The sequence below is a fragment of the Vanessa cardui genome, chromosome 21 (assembly GCF_905220365.1).
Source record: "Vanessa cardui chromosome 21, ilVanCard2.1, whole genome shotgun sequence".
Classification (NCBI taxonomy): Eukaryota; Metazoa; Arthropoda; class Insecta; order Lepidoptera; family Nymphalidae; genus Vanessa; species Vanessa cardui.
In genome coordinates this window covers 1,158,750-1,185,993 of record NC_061143.1, presented here as the reverse complement: position 1 = coordinate 1,185,993, position 27,244 = coordinate 1,158,750, and the positions used below count along the sequence as shown (strand labels likewise).

Sequence of the window (27,244 nt, the reverse complement as noted above, 5' to 3'; positions counted from 1 at the left end):
AATAAAATCCTGAGACAGTAATAAAGATTTTTTCTAAGACACTTTTTATGTACATACAGGTAAAAATCAAGAAGTCAGAATTATATAAAACATTCATTAAAATTTGCATACAATGTTTATGTCTGCCTCGTTAGTCTAAGTATTTGATATAATGACGTAGATTACAAGGTCAAAGCAGATCAGGCCGATGAAAAATGTTCAGGTTTTTCAGCCGAAAGTCTCAGTAGCAGCTTGGAGTCTGAAAATTTGAAATATGTTAACTATATGTAATGAAACGTTAGAAAGAGCAAGGATTTCAGTATTCTTAAATTAGTTCAGTGATTTAGTTAACTGATTGTACGTTTTATTGGATACTATATTATTCTTATTATTCCAATACAGAAACTTGTAAATGAAGTTCAAAAATGTAATCAATTGGAGGTTTGTGCAAGCCCGTCTGGGTAGTCACACTCATCAGATGTTCCATCGTCAATATTTATGGTATCATGTCTATAGTTGTGTCCCGGTGTGAAGGGTGATGGAGCTGGTATACAGGAACATAACACCTTAGTTCGTAAGATAGGTGACGCATTAAACTTGAAATACAACTTGAGTGCTTTATAAAATATGACATAACATATTTAACAAAACATTGGTTGGGCACTGGCTAACTAATCATTACACAGTATAAAACAAAGTCGCTTACCGCTGTCTGTCCCTATGTATGCTTAGATCTTTAAAATAATGCAACGGATTGTGATGCTTTTCTTTAATAGAGAGACTGATGTGTATGTAAAGAAACACTGATAATTTTAGAAGTTTCTAATGTGATGTCGTATCAGTATTGCACCCGTGAGAAGCCGCGTTGGATCGCTAGATATTAATATATCTGACGGTGCCAATGTGACCACTCACCATCAAGTGGCTCATTTGCTTACCTATGTTAGAAAAAAGTGAGGAACATATTGTGAGAAAAGCCTTGAGCATGGATGTGGACGGATATAGAGGGGACGACCAAGGAAACGATGGATGGATTGTGTGAAAGAGGATATGGTTAGAAATAATGTTACTTGTGAGATGACGTCTGACAGAGAAGTATGGAAGGAGAAGACATGCTGCGCCGACCCCAAATAATATTGGGATAAGGGCAGGAGGATGATGTTAGGAAAAAATGATCGTTACTCCGACTTTTATTTAGTTTAATTTGATTTATCGAGTTTCTTACTATATGTCATTAATGAAGTTTATTGCAGTTTAAAAACAAAACGATTGGGATAAAATATATCGAGCTTGGTGTAAACTTTTAACGGGGACACAGATTATGATCATATAACTTCAACTTTTTACTGAGCTCCCATATGTAGTTTTGCAAAACCAGTAAAGCTCGTTCGGAAACATCGATTTTTTGCGTTAACGATTATATCGATTTTAAAATCACTTAATTTTTTTTACGGCTGGCAATAAAATGTATGAAATTATATTAAGTATGTATTTAATGAGGCCGTATGTCTCCCTTACATTGTCGTTACAGCGTCACCTTGTGATAATGACGATAAAAAACCAGGAGATTGTGTAAGGTAGTACGTATTATTTTTATTATTATTAATTTTTTTATATTAAATTTATTTCTGACAATTATTCTTTTTAATAAATGTATTGACACTAATGATATTCTAATAAACAGATATGTTATACCCATACTAAACAACAGAAAAAAGTGTGCCGCGCCGGGGACCGTTTATTTTAAATTTCGTTACAAGTAAAAAGGATAACTTGATAAAAACAATAAGTGAAAGGGATAACTAGATGTTTTAATTACGCAAAACGTATTACTACGTAATTATGATGTATTATAACATATTACTACGTAAAACGACTAAAGGCAAACGTCCCAATTAGGACGTTTTCTAGTCTTCACTTTTTGCGCGTTAATGACATATCTGTTTACTAGAACATCATTGGTTGACACTAACAGTGACTGTCGTCATCTGTCATTTCTTGTAAATAATAAAACTACTATTAGTTGCACGCGGCTTCGTTCGGGTTTAAGAGTGTTGGTTGTCATGTGTTAGGCAAAAAAGTCCTATGTCCTTTCTTGGAGCATGTTTGCTTCATATGAAATTTCATGTAATTTAGTTCAGCGGTTTGGTCGTGAATGAACTACAAACAGACAGAGTTACTTTCGCATTTATAATATTAATATAGATTGATTACTATAATGACGTAGTTTTCAATAAACAATTGATGGTAATTTCCTAGTAGTTGCATTTGGATCTGAACATTTGTCTTACGACACAGCAGACATCTTACCCACTGGACCAACTCGGCTCTATAATAAAACCAATACTTATTCAAAACGCCATAAAAAACCATTAACCCCTTCTAACGTCCACCCTGATTTGAAGGAATGGCCAAGTCCGATCTAATCTCAATTTGGCAGCTGTCGGGCAGATGTTCCCGCGTTTTGACGGACGACTGAATGAAAAACACGATCACTCAATGAAATATACACTTTATTACAATAACTTAGAATCCAATTTACCTTGTTACGATATTTAAAAACAGATAATAGTACCTTTGTTACGAATGAAATGGTACAAACAAAAAAGAACTCTTCGTAATTGGTGAAAGATTCAAATCACGTTGACATGTGAGCGACGAGGTCGTTGACCCTACCACAGAGTAAATATTGATAAATTGACAGATTGCTTGACTTCTGACAGGTGGAAACGTTTCGTTTGATGGGTTGCGAATTTTGGACTTATTTTGTGTTGCGTAATTAGCTGGTTGTTGGTGATTTTTTTAATAGCCTCGCATTTTTGCAAATGAAAAGAATATAGTTAAAACTTTAACGGTAGCAATGTTTTTATTATAAATATATATTATAGTAGCTGTCGCCCTGTAGCTGTTTAAAAAGAGTAAGAGTTCAAGTTTGATTCCCAGAAAATTTCATCAATTTCGGTTTATTTGTTTGAAAATGAAAGAACGACAGGCAGACAGACAGAGAAACTTTCACATTTATTTATATAGATTTTAGTGAGTTAAACTTATATGATATTTTACTTTTTATTACTTTTCTTTTCATAGTAATACAAGTGATTAATAATCCGTCAAAACTAGAGAAAGGGTAAACTTTCATTTTCTTGTTTTAATTAACGATCTTAACACATGTTTGGACTGTCTGTTTGTCACGCTTTCTATAACCAATGAACTTTAAAATTAGAAGTATTCCTCAACCCTTTGCCACCTGTCGATTGAAAAAACTATCTCAGTGTTGAATCCATTTACGTTAATACGAAATATGTACTTGCCTAGTCATATTATAATATTACAAGACCATGAAAATATTTAAATTTGTATATATAATAAAGTTTGATTTCTTAAGATAAAAATTTTACAATTGAAGATTCATAAGTGTATAGTGTAATAGTTGTCGATAAGGCCGGATTAAGACTGAAGGCATCAAATTTGTGGGAAATTGAACTTGAACTTGAAAAAATATTTTAGTACCGCATTTCAATAATTAATTGCGATGTGAATATATAGAGTTTGTAGATATAATATACAAGATTTATACTTGTATATTATATCTACAAACGTTTTTCAATGTATTTGCTTGTCGGAATTGGAATTATTATTATAAATAAAAACGCAATCTCGGGGACGATCTGGTGATGTAACCTTGGATGCCTTCCCCAAATTTTGTGGCGTATTTCACCAATATGGGTCGGGCGATTCATATGTGTTAGGTTAGAATTAATAATTAAATAAATAATTTAGAAACAATTTACGTACGTTAAAAAAATAGTTTTAAAGTTATTTAAAGCGTCGTTGTAAACAACAACAGCAGCAGCCTGGAAATTTCTCACAGCTGCACAGCACTGTTCCATTGCGAGCTGGTGAAAAATGTGTCAGAATTTCAATGAAATTTGACACATGCAGGTTTCCTTCACGCCCGAGCACGAAATGAATTATTAACACAAATTAAGTACATGAATATTCAGTGGTGCTTGCAGTTTGAACCCGCAATCATCGGTTAAGATGCAGGCATTCTAACCATTAGGCCATCTCGCCTTCGTTGTAAAAACAATAAAAAAGTAACTAAAAAAAAACGAATTCATAGACAGACTAAAAATACTTTTAAGCGTCAGTTGTTCATCTTCCCGCCTTTTTTTGACGTTGACGACCACAGAAGTTTGTTTTATTTCTTTTTAATTGTCATCTAAATTTTTTGGTCAGGATGCGAGTGTTTTTACAAACGTTAACTGATTTTAGTGGGCAACGTATCGGAAACAGCATGTGTCTAAGTTCAATCATTCCGATTTTATTGTGCTGTATAATCTGTTTTTACTATTTTATTTCCGATTTTTTTAAAAGGGTTTTGTTTTAATGTTGGTTTTTATAGATTTGTAATGCGTTTTAAATTGGTAATACAATCTTCCGATGAAGAGTTTAAAGTAGCCGATAGCTATATGGTCATATTTGATTTTTATCGATGACTAACTTTAAAGTTTTTTTTTTTTTTATAAAATCACTTTTCAATGTGTGTATATTACTGTAAATATATTTAATACTAATAAGAGTCGTTGTGGTCCCGTAGTGGTGTTTTAATGAATGGTTAATGTTTCTTTCAACGCTATCGTCTATAGACGAACGTGACTATTTAATCTGGTGTCCAATTGTTATAATAAAAAAATGTAAGTTACCAACGTTTTTTATTTTAAATATAAAGTATGAAATTTTTTTAGTTTTAGAATTTATTCCAAATTCGAAATGTTTTTTCAAAACGTCGACCTTACCCTTTTCGTATTTTTTTTTTTAATTCGTCACCTGTAACAGAGGAAGAGGCACCGTGAGGGTTCATGGAAAAAAAAGAAAAAAAAAAGCGTTCTAATGATCCAAACGTGGGAATAAGTTGGTGTGGAGCTAAGTAGTTTTTATATCTTCAAGCGCTAATAGTGTGCGCTGGGAAAAGCAACATTTGTTATTACTTGTAATGAGTATTATTTGATACAGCCATTGAAACACCTGGATTACAAAAAAGGTTTCAATCGATGCATCCAGAATACACCTCACAAAATAAATGCTATTTTGATCAAATTCCCCTATTTTTGGCCATGGTGGCAAATTAACCATTTACGACAAAGATATGCTCTCAGTTAGCTAGTGAAATTTGTGACCCCAGTTCTATCGTCCAAAGGAACGACATCCTGGCAGGTTTTGCAATCAGGTGCAAGAGTTAGGGCGTCAAGTTCGTCAAGAGACGAACTCAGAACCTTGAGATCAGCAGCCATGCACGTTTACCACTGAACTAAAAAGGATGTTATTAATACTTAATTCACGACGATAGTTTACATTACGAGCACTTTAAGATATAAACGGAAACTAACCATTTCGCGTAATTACAATTTCTTATTAATGTTAATAATTACTTGCGAAATTCTCCGACTCGAATCTTTTTATTTCCATAAAAACATTTAAAACATACCATCGAGTCGTTAGCACAACGCACCTTCAGCGTTTGAATCAGATAATATTTTTTATCGGCCCCCATTTATTATTCATTCCTCAAGCAATAACTCTTTTTATCAAGACAAATGTCCACTCGCGACCCCATTTTAATGTTTTTTACGCAACCTCCCTATGTTCCTCTTTTTCTCTATGGTCATATTTAATGTTCTCACGGAGGAGGATGAATGTGGGCTGAATGGACTATCACATGACTTTAAGAATAAAAAACGCGGAAGGGTTGCCAGTAGTGAAATTATTAGTTTGTTTATAAGGTGCAGTCTGTGGGAATAAGTGACCCCTGTTTATTTATGATTTTTTAACATCCGGGAAGATGTTTAAGCGGTTTTAATGAGAGGATGTGGACAGATGATAAGTATCCACATGGACTGGACTGTGCTCAGATACAGATTACAGCTCATTTAATGAGACCCATTATATTTGAACACACTGGCCATTTATTTGACGTATGCAAAGCAATTAATCGCTATGGTTAGAAGCTAAATATTAATGAATAGAATTTATTAAAGTTTTATTTGCGACTTTTTAATTTAAAATGTATTTAACTCAAACATTTGATTATAAACACAAAATGGCAACCGTACTGGGTGTACTTTTTTCCGCGCATATTTTTTTATGTATAATTACGTGGATGGGCAAATGGGGCACCTGATCGGAAGAGGCCTCTACCGCCCTTAGACAAAAGCAAGTAAGACATATTAAGCATTCCTTACATAGCCAATGCTCCATCGAACTTGGAAACTAAAATGTAAAACCTTTGGTCTTGTAGAAAATGACTCACTCACTCTTAAAAATATGTGGTAAAATAACTGATGGAACATTTATGGTCTAAAGACACTCATGATTTATGTATTATATTATTTGTATCTATGTATGTAGTCTATTTTACACCACCTACCATTTCTCTGTTGGCTACTACTTCATATCACCTCGGTTGTCTGGAAGGAATCGCTTTAAAGCGATATGACCGCCGGTTGTACCATAAATTTTTTATGTGTTCTTACTATAAGGCTAATCTGTTTAATTTGTGGTGTACAATAAAGTATTTAAATAAATAAAAATGATTGGTCATTAACTTTTCTAACTTACTAACACAGAATATTATAAGTGAGGATTTTACTATCAAAATTCAAGGTCGAATTTAAATGCAACGGATTTATGTAACGCTTACTACACAAATACTTAGTCTACGTAAATTGGACGCGTAATATTAGGTTGAATAATTGAAAATATAAAAGGAAACTTTAAATAGGGCATGTTTATAATGTCAGTGTGTCGAGTGCGGATGGAAGGCAAACATTTGGTTAAACAGTTCACGACGCTAACCCTTCCTCCTGCGTCCTATGACAGATGGCTGGGTAATAGTAGCTAGGGTTGCCATATCATAAACAACTTTTTGCCGATTCTCATTTTATTTTATAATCGATTTTAATAATTTCTTACTCTTCTATGTTCTATCAGTTAATGTATTTTTAATTATATTGTAATCATTTTTAGTATCATTGCTGTCAAATTTAAAATATGCCATATGAAAAGTAAAAATATATATTTGAACCAAAATAAATTATGTTGATATTTTAAATAGAATAAGATATGTTTTATCAAGGTTTATTTTATTTAATTAATAAATATCAGCTTTGAAATACATCAATTTGGATTCGTAATTGGAGCTTAGTTCATTAATATAACTTATTCGAGTAAGTTATTCGAATGCATCACAATATTCATATGAAAATAATATACCAGTAATTAAAAAAAAGTGGGATACCCACAGCCCTGTCATCTTGACACAATTACCTCACCGCTGAGGGGTGGTCAGGGTTCCGTATAAATAATATCGATGTGTTTTTTTCACTAGTTTAAAAAAAAAAGTGTTAGTTAGGTGAGGTGCTAACTACGATGCCCTGCGGCTCCAGGGTATCAATTAGAATGGTTTTAAAATGGAAACATGTGTAAAATGAAGTGGCGCCTCGGGGAAAAGGTCTTTGTTATTAATTACGTTTGAAAAAAAAAAAAAACATTTAGTAACAGAAAGTGAAATTAAATATTCGATTACTATCAAAAATAATATATATTTTAGTTTTAGAAGTTAGATAGAAAAGGTACACTCTTGGAGTTCAAATTTGCTTCATAACAATTTTAATCAAATCAAATCAAATCAATTTTATTCAAGTAAACTTCACAATTAACCGTTTTTGAATCGTCAACAATTAAATACTAGCACCGTTTCGGAAGCAGCTTCTAGCGAGAAGAAACGGCAAGAAACTCGCATAGTTGCTCTTTTTAAATAAACACATTTACAATGCAAATGTGCAATTTACAGTATTTAGTGTCCTATGATGAAACTCGAGCCTAACTCCAGGCGTTTCTTTCTAAAAAGTACTCTTTAAATGTTGTCTTAAATTTTCGCGATTACACATTGACATAAAACTAGCTATAACGGTTTTGAATCGCGTATATTAATTATTTTTAACATCCCGACGTTTCGAGCACTTTACAGCGTTCGTGGTCACGGGTAGACTGTCAGTCTGATGCCGTTTTAATAGAGAGTGATACGAGAGGTAGGTTTTTGTATGTGTATAGACAATATAGTAAAGAAACATTGATAATTTTAGAAGTTTCTAATGTGATGTCGTAATTAAACAAATTCTGTAGTATCAGCCGTGCGAAGCCGGAGCGGATCGCTAGTTTTAACAAAAAGAGAATTTCATAAGAAAAAAACATTAAATATAACCTCATGTTATGTAGAATTTTTATAATTTATGTTTTTGTTTACAAAACTGCGTAATCCGTCTAGAATTTCACAGTTTTGTAAAAAAGTACTCTTAAATTATTCACTTTTTTTTTCTAAAACACGGTCGGTCTAACTAAAGACATAGAATTTCGTTTTAAGGAGAGACGTGTATTGAAATTGACCGGTCTAACTAAATGCAATTAAAAGCGCGCTCACGGAATGCCGTAAAAAATATATATAATGTTAAATAACTTATAAATGGTAGCCATAGTTGCATGTATGTTGGAATTTTAGCTTTTTTGTTAGTGCGTTTAAAAAAATTGACTAATTTGATAAATGTTAGCAGAAAATATAGAAATGGTTAAAATAAGGCTGAGCTTCAGAGCGCTTACTTTGTATTTGTAATCAAAATATTCCATATGCAATATTTACAATTACAACTTTGACGACCTCCGTGGTCAAGTGGTGTGTACATCGGTTTTTATGGGTTCCGCCACTCTGAGGTCGATTCCCGGCCGAGTCGATGTAGATTAACATTAGTTTTCTATGTTGTCTTGCGTCTGGGTGTTTGTGGTACCGTCGTTACTTCTGATTTCCATAACACAAGTGCTTCAGCTACTTACATTGGGATCAGAGTAACGTATGTCATATTATCTAATATTCTTTTGATAATTATTAACTAGTCACCCACGCGTTTTAGGGTGTTGATTGTATGTCAGGCAAAAAAGTAGCCTATGTCCTTTCTTAAATTTCAAATTTGTTTCATACCAAATTTCAACAAATTCGATTTAGCGGTTTGGTTGTGAAAGAGCGACGGACAAACAGAGTTTTACATTTATAATATTAAAATATAGATGATCAAAATATGTCAAATACTTGGGTATCCAGCGTGATGGAATGAGCTCGAAAGCAAATAGTTCATCTTAAAAGGAGGGCATTGAATAACAGTGCAGACAAGCTGTTCCTATTACTACACAACAGGCAGCCTATTTACCCGTCACCTATCTGTTATAAATAAAAAAAACTTATATGGAATCGCTGGTATCTGTTAGTATGCATATTAACTATCATGTTTAAAGCATGATAGTTAATATGCATACGTTATAATGAGTTCGTTAAAGTGCCATAAAGTAGGACTAAACTTAAAACTAAAAATCATCTAAAATCGAAAGCCCTATTGCACACATAACACTCTTTATCATATTAATCTCGATGTAACTCTATCAGAGGTATGTAAAAAAGGATCAGCTTTAAATGCTCTCTGTGACAGTAGTGTAACACCAATACATAATTCAAAGTTCCACATAAGAAGGCGGCTTACCGCGTAATATCGACTGTAACATAGTATAATCTTTTATTTCGACCAGTCTGATCATATTTACAAAATTGTTAGTATAATGCACTCCTTAACTTATTGTTAGTAAAACAACATAACTTAAAATTATAGTTTTATAGTACCTTTCTGACATGCTTTGTTTGCCAGCACATGGACAATACTGCAATGGTTCAAGTACTGACAAACAAACCTGTCAGAAAACGCCTCAAGGATGATGTTATATATAGTGAGTGCTTTGAGAAACAATTCTCCCTATTCCTGCTTTTCTTTTCATTCACAAGTCTACGCGAACTGGCTCACGACCGATCAACTGTGTAACAAATTCCATTTCCCACGAAGAAATTTGGCTAATCTTATCTTTATCGCGTAAAAAATATCCCTACCAGCACACGTGTCCCCCTTTCTATAATCTTCCTTTCTTGGGTTCCAAACTAGATGTGAAGAGGTATCTTGCAGGCCTGCTGTGCCGCTGCACCGACCGTTTGGTATACACTTACCATCAGGTGGAGTGCAGTCATATCTGTACCCAGAACATAGATATAGTAAAAGAGTCTCTGATTTGAGAGACCTTTCTTACAATAGGCTATTTGACAATGCGAAAAAAAAATTGTGAATTATTGTAATCAGTGTAATTGTATATTATAAGTTTAAAAATGGTTATTTACTAACGAAACTTGAAAATAATACTTAATTTATTCAAAAATGCATTTTTTTCAGACGTTTGTCACGTGACACAAAACGCTCCTGATTGTCCGGGCTTATGATAAAGTCACTTTGTTGTAAACCTAGCCTTTCTACGATATATACCACAGATTAAAATACAGCAAAGTGACGTTACCGAACCCATTGCAGCGCCATATTGTCCAAGTAGCGTTTTCGCGCGTTTTTAAATATGGAATTTTTAATATGATATTTTTCGTTTAAATAAAACTAATTATAACGGATGAATCGCGTATATTAATTTACTTTGCAGTGTTCGTGGTCACGGGTAGGGTCAGTCTACCCGTGACCACGAACACTGCAAAGTGCTCGAAACGTCGGGATGTTTAAAAATAATTAATATACGCGATTCATCCGTTATAATTAGTTTTATTTAAATGTGTAATAATCGCGAAAATTTAAGACAACATTATGATATTTTTCGGCAAATATGTACTAGAAATAAAAAATCTACTTTTACTGGGTTCCTTAACCTCTACTAAATAATATAAAATGGATTTTAAAAACCAGTCAAATAGCCTATTACATCGTCTGTCGTTCGGTCAAGGGAATATTCACTGTAAGGTCATGTTAATCGAGATGTTTGATTATAGATAGAATAGGAGACCCACGAAAGGGTCCGCTAACAAAAACCCCCGGTTTTTTGTCGGCGATTTGAGATGAACTTACGATTTTCATATAGGGTTGACGTGATCATCCAAAAATAAAAAATATATTCATTATTTTATTATTACTTGAACCCGTTAGAACAAGCACAATAATACAGATTAAAAAAATATTATATTATATATAAAACCTTTAATAATTAAAAAAATAAAAATATATATATACCTACAAATTTTTAAAGTGGATATATGTTACGTATACTTAAACCTTATAATACGCAATAACTATATATTAATTTAAATAAATATGAATTTTTAATATTCCAAATGATAAATCTAAAGGAGACAGCCCTAAGGACCGGAGCGGGAAGTGAATGGGGGCAAGTACCAATATGGGTCGTCGGTTTTTGCCGAATTCGCCGACATTAGCAGTCAATTTGTTGAATATTAAAGTTAATATATGAAGTAATTTATTAAAGGTATAATTAAAACTAGAATAACCTAGCAGATCTATTCCTGCAAGTTTAAATACTAATTGTCACGACGATCTGTCAAATTGACGATTTGTCAATTTGGTCGTGACAGAGCACAGACAGATAGAGTTACTTTCACGTATATTACATTAATATATGTAGATTGATGGTATAAAAATATCATTAATTTAAAAATACTTTACTATCAATGCTCAGCTGTTATAGTAAATCTATGTGTGAATTAGTTCAGAGTTTAGGTGCGAATACTTGGATAAAGATAATAATAAACGTCGAGGTTATTTTTTTTTTTAATTATAAAATGCGACTATGGCAATAGATTCAATGTTTGAGGCATTGAAATACTCTTTGCCGAGACTTGGAATATGCATAATAAATAAAGTTTAAATTTAGAAACAAACAAATAAACTACTTAAAGTAAATTAATAATTATTGTCGTTAATAAGAAATCGGAACGAAAGTTTTTTAATTATAATTACAGCGCGCATAAAAACCCTGCATATGTCCGTCAAAACGCCGTCAAAACGCTATAATTTCTTTATTATATTTGATTAACCCTTCAAATACGAACGTTTCGTAATTTAAAAACAGATGCAGCACAGATTAATTACTAGAAAAGGTATTCACCTGCCTGATCACTTTCCATAGATAAAAAAACTCTTTTTTTTTGTTATCTACAACGCCGATGTTTTTTTTCCAATTACGTATGTAAATCGACCAGTCATTGTCTTTGGTAAAAAATACGACGGAAGTCGACTTATAGACGGATTATATTAATCTACTTTTTTTTTAATTTTAGAATTAAAAAGAATGATTTGAAAATAGAATAAAAATATCTCAGACCTTATTTTCAGTTTTTTTAGCTCGTTATCATAAGGAGGCTAAGATATCATATAGTAAAGCTTCTTATTTATGCGACAGATCTACATTCAATATATAATTCAATTTATCGACTTATAGTAGAATAGTAATAAGCGCCATAATGATCAATGTCGCATATGACATTCTGGCATTACACTCGTGTTCTGCTGTGAGTTTCGAGTCACTTACTGAATATTTGTATGGTTTTAAATGATTTTATATCATAATTAAAATAAGGACCTTTGTTCTATATCACAATTGCAAAATTGAACTGCCTCACTGGTAAAATACTATAATGTCTAGACCAGACCTAAAATATTCAAATCTAATTCTTAAAATATTAAATTAAATCGATACTTGCTTTTTTTCATTTCGGCTGATAAAAACCAACATTTAATAACTAATAAAACTCTTTGCAACCGAATACATGTATGCTTTGTATTGTGACCTACTGAAAAAAAAAATCAACATCAAAAATTCCAAGACACGATTTTCGCACGGAAGGCAAGTATAAAAGTAGAAAAAAAAAGTCGTTAGTGACATTCATTCTATTAATATTCAAACCCAAAGATGCTATTGCGCATATCAATCACAACGCAAACGCGAAAAAATAGCTAATCGGATGCGCGCGCACATCCCGCCATCTTTGTCTATCTGTCATTAGCGCTTTTTTACTCTGGGAACCGTTCTTTTTGTCTGTAAGCGAACTTATTCAAATTTCGAACGCGACAATGGTCTGTTTTTGTTTATCCTCCAGAGAAATTTTATTATCTGTTGAATTTATTCAAATTGCAGGTAAGGGGTATTGTACGTCGTCTCGGGTACTAATTATAGACGTATTCGGATTAGGCGTATATTTCGCACGATTAAAATCATGTTACACGTGTTTATGGTCTGTGGTAACGAGATAGCTAATTATATGGCTTAGTATGTCTTTTAATATCTTTGTAATATGCTAATAAAACTGGTGTTAATGCATCATTTGTAATTATTTCTTTGATTTTTTTACTTCATAAGTAAATGTCGGTACGAAAAAGGAAATTACTTTTTTTTAATACGAGGGGTTTTAATACTAAGTAAAAAATTAAATTAAAAAATTTCAGAAACCCCCGCCACAAAAAACATAAGCTACCTTTAAATAGTAAAAAATAATAAAAGAAAATTTATCCTAAAGTACTTACATGTATGTATTAATATTAAAAAAAAACTTCGCGTTAAAAAAAACTGTAGTAAGTAGTGGACAGTATACAGACTGTTACTTTACTTTTATTAATGTATGATAGATTTGGGTAAAGTAATTTTGGCGGGCTTTTATATAAGATTACAAATTGGAGAAAAAATGTAGAGTGTTTTATAGCAGATAAAATTCAAGCATTGATGTAATAACAGTTAAGTGTAACTTTTTAATAAATAGTTATTTAAATTACAGGAAGTAATTTCCTTGCAGAATCATTAGTACGGTCAGAGTAAGAAAACCTTCGTCAGTTTTCAAATTCATTCCTTTATCAAGTCTTAAACTCTTAATACCTTTTGTACCTAAACATCGAATCATTGCGACGCAATATGTCATTCTCGATCGGTAAAGCAGATTATCGCTCATACTGAGCACGCAAAAATAGATCTTATGGTGACGAACCTTTTCTTACCCCGACTGTCAGTACATCTCATATAACAGATGCTTTTTGTTTAACTCGGAGAGAACCCTCTATCTATATTTAATAACTGGCAGTGCCCGCGACCTTGCACGCGTTTAAATTTAACAAAAAAAATATTGTAGCCTAAGTTATTCCCTATTACATCAGTTATCTGCCAGTGAAAGTCCCGTCAAAATCGGTCCAGCCGTTCCAGAGATTAGCCGGAATAATCAGACGGACAGACCGACAAAAATTGTAATTTTTTTTTTGTATATGTTCCGTGTATACGTACATATGCATTGAGTAAAAAAGGGCTATAATATTGCAAACAGACACTTCAATTTTATTATACATTATTATTATACATACAACATTGGAGTGTCTGATTGTTATATTAAAATAACCGTTTCTTTACGAAATGCATATGTATACACGGTACATATACCAAAATAATTATTTGTCCGTCTGTTTATTCCCGCTAATCTCTGGAACGGCTGGACCGATTTGGACTTTTATTGACAGATAGCTGATGTAATAAAAAGTAACTAAGGCTAGTTTCATATATAATACTAAAATAAAGTTTTATTTTATGTAGTCGCCCGCGGCTCTTGTTGTGTTTTAGGATGTTGATTGTCATGTGTTATTTTTTTTATGGTATAGGTTGCCGGACGAGCATATTGGCCACCTGCTGGTAAGTGGTCACCATCACCCATAGACAATGACGCTGTAAGAAATATTAACCATTCCTTACATCGTCAATGTGCCACCAACCTTGGGAACTAAGATGTTATGTCCCTTGTGCCTGTAGTTACACTGGCTCACTCACCCTGCAAACCGGAACACAAAAATACTGAGTACTGTTGTTTGGCGGTAGAATAACTGATGAGTGGATGGTACCTACCCAGATAGGCTTGCACAAAGCCCTACTACCAAGAATTATGGCATTTATAATATTACTATTTATAATTAAATGCAAAAATTTCTTACGCGATGGACATTATATTTCCATATGTTTTGAGCAAAACATATTTTAACACGATCGATATACAAACATACTATATACAAATTACTTTTCTAGTACGACTGGATAACCAGACGAATGTCAAACGTAGCGTTTCCCCTGTCTGTGAATATTTAATTAAAAAAATATAAATATTCATGAAGTGAGTTCTTTAATCTGCATCTTTTAATTATAGAAATAAAAGTTACATATATATTTTTTTGTACTGGCAACAAAAACAAGACGCATTCGCTTCATTTATTATGTGTAACGTTGCAATGGAAAATAATTTAAGCGGTAAAAACTGTACAGAGGTAAAAACTTACAGATGGTGGAAAAATATGACCACACCTGACTTTAATTTACATTACGAAATGAACTTAATGAATATTTTCAAGTAACAATGATACAATAAAAATTTTTGTAAAGTTTACAATTTGGTAATGAAGCCGGTGGCTGTGTGGTGTACTTGGATCGGGAGGTTCACTTGTTCAAATATCATCTTAGCAATAGACTATTTGACAATGCGAAAAATAAATTGTGAATTTTTGTTATCAGTGTATATTATGAGTTTAAAAATGGTTATTTACTAACGAGAGTTAAACAAGAATTAATTTATTCAAAAATCCATAAATAAAAATGCATTTTTTCAAACGTTTGTCACGTGATACGAAACGCTCTTGATTGGCCGGGCTTATGATGAAGTCACTTTCTTGTAAACTTTGCTTTTCTACTATATGTACCACAGATTAAAATACAGGAATGTGACGTCACCGACCCATTGCAGCGCCATATTGTCCAAGTAGCGCTTTTTAAATATGGGATTTTTAATATGATATTTTTCGGCAAATATGTACTAGAAATAGAAAACACAACATTTACTGGGTTCCTTAACTTGTACTAAATAATATAAAATGCATTTATAAAAACAGTCAGATAGCCTATTATGTTCATGATTAATATCATAATCATAACTCTTAACCGTGGAGTATTGATAAGAACGTTAGAATAAGCTTAGCCTTAAGAGGTTTTGCCCAACTGTGGGAAAATTATAAACAATTACATCAGATAAAACATTTACAATACATAAAAAAGTTCATCTTCTATTTTAATATCTATTTATAATTTAATTTAATAACAAATATATTTTACGTATGTTTTTGACAATAGTTCTAAAATTAAAAATTTTCAGAAATTCAAATATAGAAAAAAAAACTTCAAATCTAATAAAAAAAAAACTCCCAGATGGAATAATCACACAGTTACTTCAAACAAATATTCTCAAGATAAAAACCGTCCAAAAAACTCCAGAGCATCGTGAGACTTGAATAAAATTAATAAATATAATTTAAATTATCATTACTGAACGTGTTACGTGACCAAATTAAAAAAAAAAGATTAAAAAAAAAACAATAGGTGAGCCATGTGGCCGTTCCAACCCCATCGGCTCCGTCTGAAATTTGCATACCGCGATAGTGGCGATTTTTTATGCGCAGAAAGATTATGCAAATGCGTTTTTTGGACACTACGCTGATCTCACCGTGTCGTTTTTTTCGAAGAAAGTTTGTAAGAACGAGTATCGACGTAAAAAAATATGAACAATTACTTTTTTTAGGTCTGTGAACTTTCTGCTAGCTTTTTTTCTGTCTTTATGTTAAGTTACTTTTTCTTTCGTCTGTATTTAAGAAAAGGGTTAATGTAATTTTATTAATAATAAGTACTTGATTAACTTATGTAGATTTTTTTTTAGTAATAAAATTCATACTAATTTATAATAGAACGTATATTTACTTAGAAATTATATATAAGAACTCATGCCTTATTTCCTCTAGTGTGTCCTTAAAATTTTATCATTATGATAGTAATATCGCATACTACTTTCTGGAATTTCACAATTGCCTTTGCGGTAAATTCAAGTTTGGTTTGCTTTTGACCAAATTTCATTGTTTATTTTTCAAAATCGCATATAGAATAAGAAATCAATATCAATATATTCATTAATATTACTTAAAAATTAAAATACACATTTAGATGCCTGTGTAAAGCATACAGATTAAACATGTCACAAACTTTTATAAATATATAAAACCTATTTAAAAAAAATATAATTATCACTAATATAAACTATTTCATTACGCACAAAAATGGTTTATATAGTATATAACTGTCGTAAATAAATAATGTAATCCGACAGAATTGTCGTCATTTTTTTCAACATTATACCTGCCTGGGGTGGAGTTAAAATCGACCCGACGTTTTTTTTTCTATTACAAAAACCAATAGTGCACGCCAAACACGTTAAGGGTGGCAACAATTTTTTTCTATGTGGCAACACGGATCGATATTTTTCCCGCGCAACGACAGCATTGGCGGGTCGATCACAACCCGTTTGCCCAACAAAGGGGTCCTTTATGTAAAAATTTTATTCATCTATTTTTTCGTCCGGTGACGGTTGAACCAATTCTTTTGGTAATAGCAGGGGTTGTTTTAAAGAGGGTTGTTTTTTGTGCGGACGTCTCCTCACGCGATTTGGGAACGAAATTACTTAGAGCACGCACTGTCTGGTTGAACTGCTAAATGTTTTGGATTGCCGATCAATTTGATAACTCTATTCGTTTTAGAAAATGTTTTATAATGATTTGATAGTTTGGTTACTTAAATGATCATATATAAATATTTAATTTAATTAGGCTCTTAGAAGCATTTTTTAATCATTTTAACGGAGTCATTGCATTATATCAGGTTTATTAAATACAAAGTTACCATATTAAAACTATAATACTAATATTTTTTAAGGTATTAGGGCGTCGGTGAGACTGGCAAAGTAAATATTTTTAAAATATAATCACAGATTCCGAAAATGTTTGTAAATAGATACATTTTTGGAGTCAGTTTTTTTAATTCAAAATACGAAGTGATATGATGACTAGGTTTTGAATCCAAACCAGAAATAATCCGTATCGTGGAGATTTTGGCATTAACGTAGCTCAGAACAACTTGAAGTGGGCCCTGCTTTACATTACAGTTTATGTACTATATCTAGAGTGTCGTACTACAAAACAGTTAATATGTAATATATACATATACAATTATATTTAACTAACATTGTATGTTTAAATGTAGATTAAATACTGATTTTACTGCTGTTTCTTCTCGGTATAATTGTATAAAGTTTGTTAAATGATTCAAGAGTGCTTGTAAAAGCTTACTTGAATAAAGTATATTTTGATTTTCATGATTTATTTATTTTGAAAATCAAAGCGAACCAACATTAATATATTGTTATATGTGTCACACAATCACTATATTACATGGACTATACAATAAGGAAACTCTGTTAATTTTACAAGTTTCTTATATGATGTCGTAAATAAACATATTCTTTACTAAATATAGTATTAGTACCGGTTAGTATAATAGAAGTACCGGGGCGGGGCGCTAGTATTATATAAATGATAACAAATGATCAAACTGAGTCGAGATGGCCCAGTGAGTCGAGATGGCCCAGTGGTTAGAACGCGTGCATCTTAACCGATGATTGCGGGTTCAAACCCAGGCAAGCACCGCTGATTCATGTGCTTAATTTGTCTTTATAATTCATCTCGTGCTCAGCGGTGAAGAAAAACATCGTGAGGAAACATGCATGTGACAAATTTCATAGAAATTCTGCCACATGTGTATTCCACCAACCCGCATTGGAACAGCGTGGTGGAATATGTTCCAAGCCTTCTCAAAGGGAGAGGAGGCCTTTAGCCCAGCAGTGGGAATTTACAGGCTGTTGTTGATGTTGTTGATCAAACTATTGAAATAAAAAAAACGTGTTTTTTTTTAAATGTAACCTCTTTTTTCCAGTGGTGGTAACATCAGCACCAGCCAACGAAGCCGAACTCCAGCTTTACCGAGTGATGCAGCGTGCCAGTCTCCTGGCATACTACGACACACTACTGGAAATGGGTAACTATCACTATACAGTACTATACAGTATAAAACCAAGTCGCTTTCTCTGTCCCTATATCCTTATGTATCAGTGGCGTAGCTAGATGAGGAAGGGCCCCGGTGCGTAGAAAAAGAATCGGACCCTCATCCCCTCTTTCCCATCCCCATCCCTCTTTAACTAATAATTACCCTTTGAAATTATACATACCAAATAAGAAATCTTGTGCGCAGGTTTGTGATTTTCTAGCTACAGAAGTTTAAGGTTTAGTTTAGAGGGCCCCCTGAACACCGGGGCCTTGGTGCCTTGCACCTCCTGGCCCTACGATAACTACGCCATTGCTATGTACGCTTAAATCTTTAAACCTATGCAACAGATTTTGATGCGGTGTTTTTAATAGATAGAGTAATTCGAGAGGAAGGTTTTTGTATATAATACATTGACAATATAGTAAAGAAACACGGATAAATAATTTTAGATGTTTATAATCTGATGTCGTAAATAAATAAATTCTGTAGTATATTTTGTATCAGTATTAAAGCCGTGCGAAGCCTGGGCGGGCCGGTAGTTATATTATATTTATATAAGATGGATAATGAGTAACTACTGAGTTACTTGAAGTTCGAAATCGGTAGCTTTATATGTTATTCAAGCCTGACTATGATTTAAAAGTGCTTTTACGAGCCTCCTTGAACATATTAACACTAGCTGTGCTCGCGACCTCATACGCCTTTGAATATATCAAAAATTATTATTGTAGCCTAAGTTACTTCCTATTACATCAGTTACCTGCTAGTGAACGTTCCGTCAAAATCGGATCAGCCGTTCCAGAGATTAGGCGGAACAAACAGACAGACAGACCGACAAACCGTCTAAAATTTAAAAAAATCTTATTTTATTAAAAACTGCTTATTTTAATATTACAAACTGACACTCCAATATTATATGTATAGATTTTGATTTTTTGATTTTTATAAACGACTGGTTGTACAAAGTTTTATGTAAATTAATGTACAAATTAACGCAAGTTGATTTAAGGGTGGCTTAATTAATGTAATTAATTAAGGTTAAATGGATGTTATGTTTGCCATAGTAAACATAATTTTGTTTTCATTAAGAAGGTTTTAGTATTTATATTCACTTGGTGGTAGGGCTTCGTGCTTCGTGGGTGGTACCTACCCAGACGGGCTACCGTCTGGGTAGGTACCACCCACTCATCAGTTATTCTACCGCCAAATAACAGTACTCTGTATTCTTGTGTTCCGGTTTGAAGGGTGAGTGAGCCAGTGTAACTACAGGCACAAGGGTCATAACATCTTAGTTCCTAAGGTTGGTGGCACATTGACGATGTAAGGAATAGTTAATATTTCTTACATCGTCATTATCTATCATTATTTCTCTACGTTGATATTTTACCTTCTCTCAAAACAAATACCCTGCTTGAGTTTAATTTTAATCCGTTAAGTTATTTCGATCTTACAACATCAGTAACAGACACAACCATTACAATTTTAATTACTGTATTTGTGCACATATACACAGAGGTTAAAGGCGTCATTTCATAATGTGAATTTCGATGTATCGCCCCATCTGCTTTGTTAAAACAGCAATTTTACTAATCTTAATTCCTAAAATTCTTATCTATTTTCTTTTGGGAGAATGTTAATATTGTTGGAATTGAAAATGCTAATTTTATTAAAAGTAGTTTAATTGGCAATCAAAAGAAGTAGCATGTTAACGGATACAAATCATCCTTTTTGTTTTAAGTAAAAGATAAGAAAATATTTTAAAATGATTTCAATTTCAATTTTAAGCCGTTAAAAATTTGAATATAGAACACGTTCTTCAACTGAAAATCAATGTAAACGATTAACTTGCTATACAACTTAAAATATCGGTAGGAACTCAAAAAAAAAAAACCTTTCTCATCCTCGCAGATCAGAGAGGCATCAAAAAAACAATATTTCCATACGCGAAAAAAGCAACGCAGACATCCTATGCTAATTTTTTTTTTCTATTTTTATTTTTTAATTCTGGCAATTACACTCCAAGGAAGGGTTCGGCCGTGTCTTGGCCCCTTTTGTTTTTTTCCTCGAAGCCCCTTCGCAAAATGGTCACGTAAAGCATTTGCATATTCGCCTAAATTAAAACTGTGTGCTGGTCTTTTTTTTAAGAATCACACGTTTTTGCGGCGAACAATAATAGCGGAATGAACTCGACTTACTAGATGCAAATTAATGTGTTCTCGTTTCGTTTTTTTTTAACAGATAAGATGTTTGTCGTTCCCAGTCATTATTGAGTAAAAAACAGCTCCGACTAAAGAGTTTGTATTTAAAATTAAATATTTTAGGAAATAATGACGACCTCTGTGGTCGTAGTGCGTACACCAGTTTTCATGATATCTTGGTTCTGGGGCTGAGTCAATGTAGAAAATTTATTAGTTTTCTATGTTGTCTTGGGTCTGGGTTTTTGTGGTAGCGTCGTTACTTCTGATTTTCCATAACACAAGTACTATGGCTATTTACATTGGGATTAGAGTAATGTATGTGATGTTGTCCAATATTTATGATATACGTACCACTGAAATATTTCAGTATCTATTAAATTAAAATAAATTCGCCTAAATTTTAACATATGATAGTTATAACAATTATATGTATTATTCCAGGTGGTGATGATGTGCAGCAGCTGTGTGATGCTGGTGAAGAGGAATTCTTAGAAATAATGGCTTTAGTTGGGATGGCGTCAAAGCCTCTCCACGTGAGACGACTCCAAAAAGCCCTACAAGAATGGGTCAACAATCCGGCCCTTTTTCAGATACCTATCGTCCCGAACCTATGCCCCACCGACAACCCTTTTATGCAATGCAACCAAAGACTCTTAAACATCCCGCCATCGATCCCTAATTTACCTAGAACTGTTGCGTCACCCGATAACAACAGACCGATGTATAGTCCCTCACCAGGTGCCCCAGAGAACAGCTGTGGATCCAATGCATCGGCCCCAAACGCGAGTCCTGTACATAGTCATGCTGGAACGTTCACGAAAATCGTTCTTCCCCCCTCTCCAGCCCCCACCGCGCCAGTGACCACAACTGCCAGATCATTCTCTCCTCAGAGTGCCTGCCCGCCAGCGTCATCTGGCTCTAGTCCTAGCTCTGTTACTTCCCCCGTGCAACTAACGCCAGTACTTTTAGATATTCATGTACAGAAGTTGGCCGCTGCGGCGGAAAAATTGAGCAAACATTTGCCCCAATTGGAACCAAAGCCTCAGAATACGAAGAAGAAGATGTGTAAGGAGTTGGAGCTGGTGATGATGATGCCGGAATCGGATCCGAGGAGGATGGAGGAAATAAGGAAGTACGCGGCGATTTACGGGAGGTTTGATTGCAAACGGAAACCAGAGAAACCGCTTACACTTCATGAGGTTAGTGGAGTTGAGGTTGTATTTATTTACATGTAAAAAAAGTAATTTAAAAAAAAGTGTTGTAAATTCTAAATCTCTAAATATATTTAAAAAAAAAGGGGATAAGTGCGAGTTGAACTCGCGTGAAGAGGGTTCCGTACGATGTTACCTATCATGTTTTTTTAAATCTGACCTTGTGGTCATTATGGGCTAATTTTTTTCATTAAATAAAAATAATTCATCTACAAACCGATTCAACAAAACTTAACATTGGAGTTAAAAAATATGTTATCCCACTTACATTTGCAGGTGGAATGACCTGCAAATGTAAGTTGGTACGCACAATATTGAGTGATTTACCATGTTATTTTAATATCATGGACTTCTTATAGGTTTTCCTATAATCTATAAGGAGAAAACTAATTTCTGCATTTTTTTCAAAATTTTAGGTTCAGTAGTTTCGGAGATAAGGGGGGGGGAATGGTCAATTTTCGTCTATTTTCTTGAATAACTTGGAAACTATTTAATTTAAAATTACAAAAAAATACATTTAAGATCTTCTCAACAAGACTTTTCATTTGATATGCCACACGATGCAGTTTTCAGAATTTTTTTTTTTAATTTTCCCCTTCCCCCCCAAAAATGACCCCCCATGTACAGATTTCATCTGCTCACATCACACCTCTGTATTTGGGTTACAGGAATTGATATGTGTACCAAATTTCAACTTAATCGGTCTAATAAATTCGGAGATAATTGACTGTAAGCGACGGACGGACAGACACACGAGTGATCCTATAAGGGTTCCGTTTTTGTATTCAGACGTACGGAACCCTAAAAACGATTAAGAACCCATATATTAGATGATTCCACTGATCTTGTTTAATATCACTATTGTTTATTATTTGTAATATCTTAATTGTAGTTATAATTTTAAAATTTCCTTTGTAAGCGAACTTTGTTCTTTTTGGAAATAAACTTCTTTAAACCTAAACCTAATTTAACTTAAATTAAAAAAAAATGTTTATTATTTTATAATAAATGCAAATACACTTAGCCATCTCACATTAGTTAGTCAATTGCCAACTCTCATTTTCCATCAGAATAATTGACTGAAAAACTTCGTAGTGAAAACTTTATCATATATTGTAGTGTTCATTGATTTCAAATCAATTAATAATTAAATTAACTCGTTTTATCATCCCGTGAATCCATACCGTCACCGTTAAAGCTTATTTAATGTTACAAACTGAATCTTCCAGGTAATGGTCAATGAGGCTGCAGCTCAGATCTGCAGATGTGTGCCCGCGCTGCTCACGCGCCGCGACGAATTGTTCCCGCTGGCGAGGCAGCTGGTGAGGCGAGCTGGTCTGCACTACTCTAAGCACGGGTAAGGATATAAGGTCTTTTAAATGTATTAATCAACAGTATTGAAAATAAAGCCAAGAGTGTGGATGATTATATTGAAATAGAGATTTTATCCTTATACTTATTAATTTTTACATAGTAAGGAGTAGTAGTATTATATTAGTTTTTACATAGTTAAGAGGTCTCTGAAGAGAAAGTTTAGTTTAAAAAAAATCAAATTAGTTTACCTAGGTTTTATTTTATTAAAATTATCATTGTTTTTTTTATTTATTTTATTTTCTACATCTATATATACGTATTACTAAGAGTGTCTTGTGAAATTAATATAATAAATACTTCATGAGTAGAGATGGCCCAGTGGTTAGAACGCGTGCATCTTAACCGATCATTGCGGGTTCGAACCCAGGCAAGCACCGCTGATTCATGTGCTTAATTTTTCCTTTATAATTCATCTCGTGCTCAGCGGTGAACGAAAACACCGTGAGGAAACCTGCGTATGACAAATTTCATAGAAATTCTGCCACATGTATATTCCACCAACCCGCATTGGAACAGCGTGGTGGAATATGTTCCAAACCTTCTCCTCAAAGGAAGAGGAGTTCTGTAGCCCAGCAGTGGGAATTTACAGGCTGTTGTTGTTGTTGTTGAAATAATTCATTATTCATTAATAATGAAGCTCTTCCTAAGAAGAAAATATTTACAAAAATAAGTTTAATAATTAACATCTTTAAACTTTCAGTCTCCCACCGACCACGGCGACAGAGGAACGGGAACGCGACGAGGACGAGACGCCCAGTAAACGACCGCGGCAGGTCGTCACCACTAAGATTGACCTCACCAAATAACCTAGTCTAACATAGAATAGATATAGCAAATATAATAAATACTAACAGTTGGGAGAATTATATCGGACTAATAATAAGGGGGAAGATTAGCATGTAAATATAGCATCTAAGTCAATTTCGAAGTCATCTTATAATCTTATAGTCGTGTCTAATTCAATAAGAATTCGATAATTAAAGTTTCCTATTAGCATTCTATACATAGTAATAATTCAAATAAATTTTATTAAATTAATTATAATAAAACGTTGAAGAATAAAATGATAGTTACGTAAATAATTCGGGCTCAATAAACGCACCTAGAGGTACTCCAGCACTAATATAGCCATTTCTTTATTACATATAAAAAAATATTAAATAACTAAGCTATCATTAGTTTAAAACATATTAAAAACACTTTATATTATTTTGCTTTTATCTGTTCTCGGTAAAGGTAAGCATGATTATGTCGAACGCTTCTGAAAAATCTTTTTTTTTATTTCACTAATAACTTATTGGTACTCACTAATTTCTTTCAGTTGCGGTAAGTATATATACTATTCTTTCTCTTCCACATATATATGTAATTATATTACTGTTTACTGTATGGTAACTAGCATCTTTTACTTTTACTTTGCTTTTTAACTTATCTTGCTTTGTATCAAGTGAATGATAATATGTATTCGTGTTTATAATGCATTCGAAGTAGCACTCAAATCGTTAACAATAAATGTGAAGTTATCAAGTGAATACTTTTAAATGAATGAATACTTTTCTATCATTAGGAAGGAGATGATGGAAATGGAGTCAGGGCCAGTCCAGACACCGCTCGGAGCTCGAATCACAGGTGATTTTTTTATTAATTACAAACTATGCCTGCGACCGCGTGTACGCGTTTGAATTTAACAAAAAAATATTATTGTAGCCTAAGTTGCAATAAAACTTATTACTGCTGGTAAATTCAATAAAACCTATTACTGCCGATTCACACAACCAATAGAAACAGCTCCCTATCGCGCTATTCGTCGCTATAGATTCCCGCGTCAGTTCAACTCGATAATCCAAGTGCATGTAAATCAACGTTTCAAATTAACGGTCATATGATATTACAAGTTATTACGTTTGGATAAAGATCATATTCACATAAGAAATAAATATTGATAATTTGGGATAGCGTACTCTAATCTATGTTGTGTTGTACTATAATATGACCATCCAACTAGAAATGAGGATGACAATGCCTTCGCTCTGTACGATTCCAATAAGAACGACAATAATCTACTTCTAAATTCCAAATCCAATAAGTATCATAATAAATTAATTCGTGTTCAATTATTCCAGCTGGTGGGGGATGAAGACTGAGAGTGATGACGCGGACTCGCGGTGTTCATACTCCAGCACCAGCACTCCACCACCTGTAAGTCATACTATTTGCCAAAAACAAAATCTTATCGTCGTATACCATCCTACCGATTTTTATAAAGTATAATGCAGATAGAATCTTATAAGAGCTATATTCTTAATGGAACTAATCCCACAACTCACATACAATGACTTAATAAGTGAGCAATACTCAGATACTCTAAAGCAGTATATTAGAATGCTTCAATATTGGACAAAGTTGGTTGTAGCCTCCAGCCACATTCAAATAACATAGATACAAATAAAAAGAGACACCAAAAGCATACTACTACTCAGTGCCCAAAGAATCGGGCCCTCACCCCCTCTTTTCAATCTCTCTAAAAATTATAGATACCAAATAAGAAATCTTGTACGCAGGATCGTGATATTCTAGCTTCAGAAGCTTAAGGTTTAGTTTAGAGGGCCCTGGTGCTCTACAGCACCTGGCCCTATAGCCACTGCTACTACTTACCCTCTGGGCTGCGCAGGAGGGCGAGGAGGCGCGGCCGCACGTGGTGGCGGCGCGCGGCGACAGCATCATCGCGGTGGCCAACCCCGCGCTGCAGCCGCCGCACCCCGCGCGCAACCACTCCAACTGACCGCCGCCCCGGACACACAAATGCTTTCAGGCTCGATTTGCGGAACAGGCATACATTCTTGTCTCGTATATATGATGGTACAGCACATAAATGTTCCACTTAGGGGATCTGTCCACTACACCGACTCATGCCGGCTGGAGAAAAAACTTTATATTGAGAAGGATAAGTCTAAGCCCACTGAATCATTCGCATAACATAATCGCGAACCATGTACGAGGCACACACGATTCTAGGGCATATTTAACCGCTTAAACGATATGTTCCAGTCGAAACAGTAGTCCTCGTCTGGATCGTATTTGTATCCAATACATCATAGCATGTTTATGGTTTGAGACAGTGCACTAGGCGGCGTACTTAGATCCTGTATCCTACCGAGGGAGCTTTGACTATTTCATAAGTTTCAAATAGAAACTAACTTATCCTCGAGGGTGCAAAAGAGACACAATAGTGAAAGGAAGCTGTCCCCACTCGAGTATGCTTTCGCTACCTAATTGTCATTTAATGTACTGACCAGGGAAACATAATAATCGTCGAATTAAATATAAGATAAAATGGCAAGCTTGGACTACATACATTACAATCAATTCTTAATTACAATTAAAATCTGTTAATTTACATATTTTTGGAAAAGTGATTAAAAATGATTTATGTTTCTTTGATGTACTCAAACCAAAATATATTAGAAAACGTCATTTATTTATCCAATTCATGAAATATTATTAAAAAAAGACTAAACTCAAGTATATATACTTTATGGTATGTCATGATACGTATGCACATGTATTTGCGTTTAACTGAGCAAAAATATTTTTTATTTTATTAAATTC

The 27,244-nt window shown here is 33.6% G+C and overlaps 1 protein-coding gene across 1 annotated transcript in view; it reads left to right on the top strand.

Annotated features, from left to right (window-relative positions):
* The window catches only part of LOC124539077 (NGFI-A-binding protein homolog), a 39,273-nt gene extending 12,766 nt beyond the window's left edge, over positions 1 to 26,507 (top strand). Inside the window, exons 2-8 of the mRNA XM_047116400.1 lie at positions 18,742 to 18,843; positions 21,492 to 22,249; positions 23,491 to 23,618; positions 24,336 to 24,408; positions 25,203 to 25,264; positions 25,759 to 25,834; positions 26,307 to 26,507. Coding sequence (XP_046972356.1) covers positions 18,742 to 18,843; positions 21,492 to 22,249; positions 23,491 to 23,618; positions 24,336 to 24,408; positions 25,203 to 25,264; positions 25,759 to 25,834; positions 26,307 to 26,417 — 1,310 coding nt within the window. The 3' untranslated portion in view covers positions 26,418 to 26,507. The remainder of the gene's footprint in view (positions 1 to 18,741; positions 18,844 to 21,491; positions 22,250 to 23,490; positions 23,619 to 24,335; positions 24,409 to 25,202; positions 25,265 to 25,758; positions 25,835 to 26,306) is intronic.
* The last annotated feature ends 737 nt before the right edge of the window (positions 26,508 to 27,244 follow it).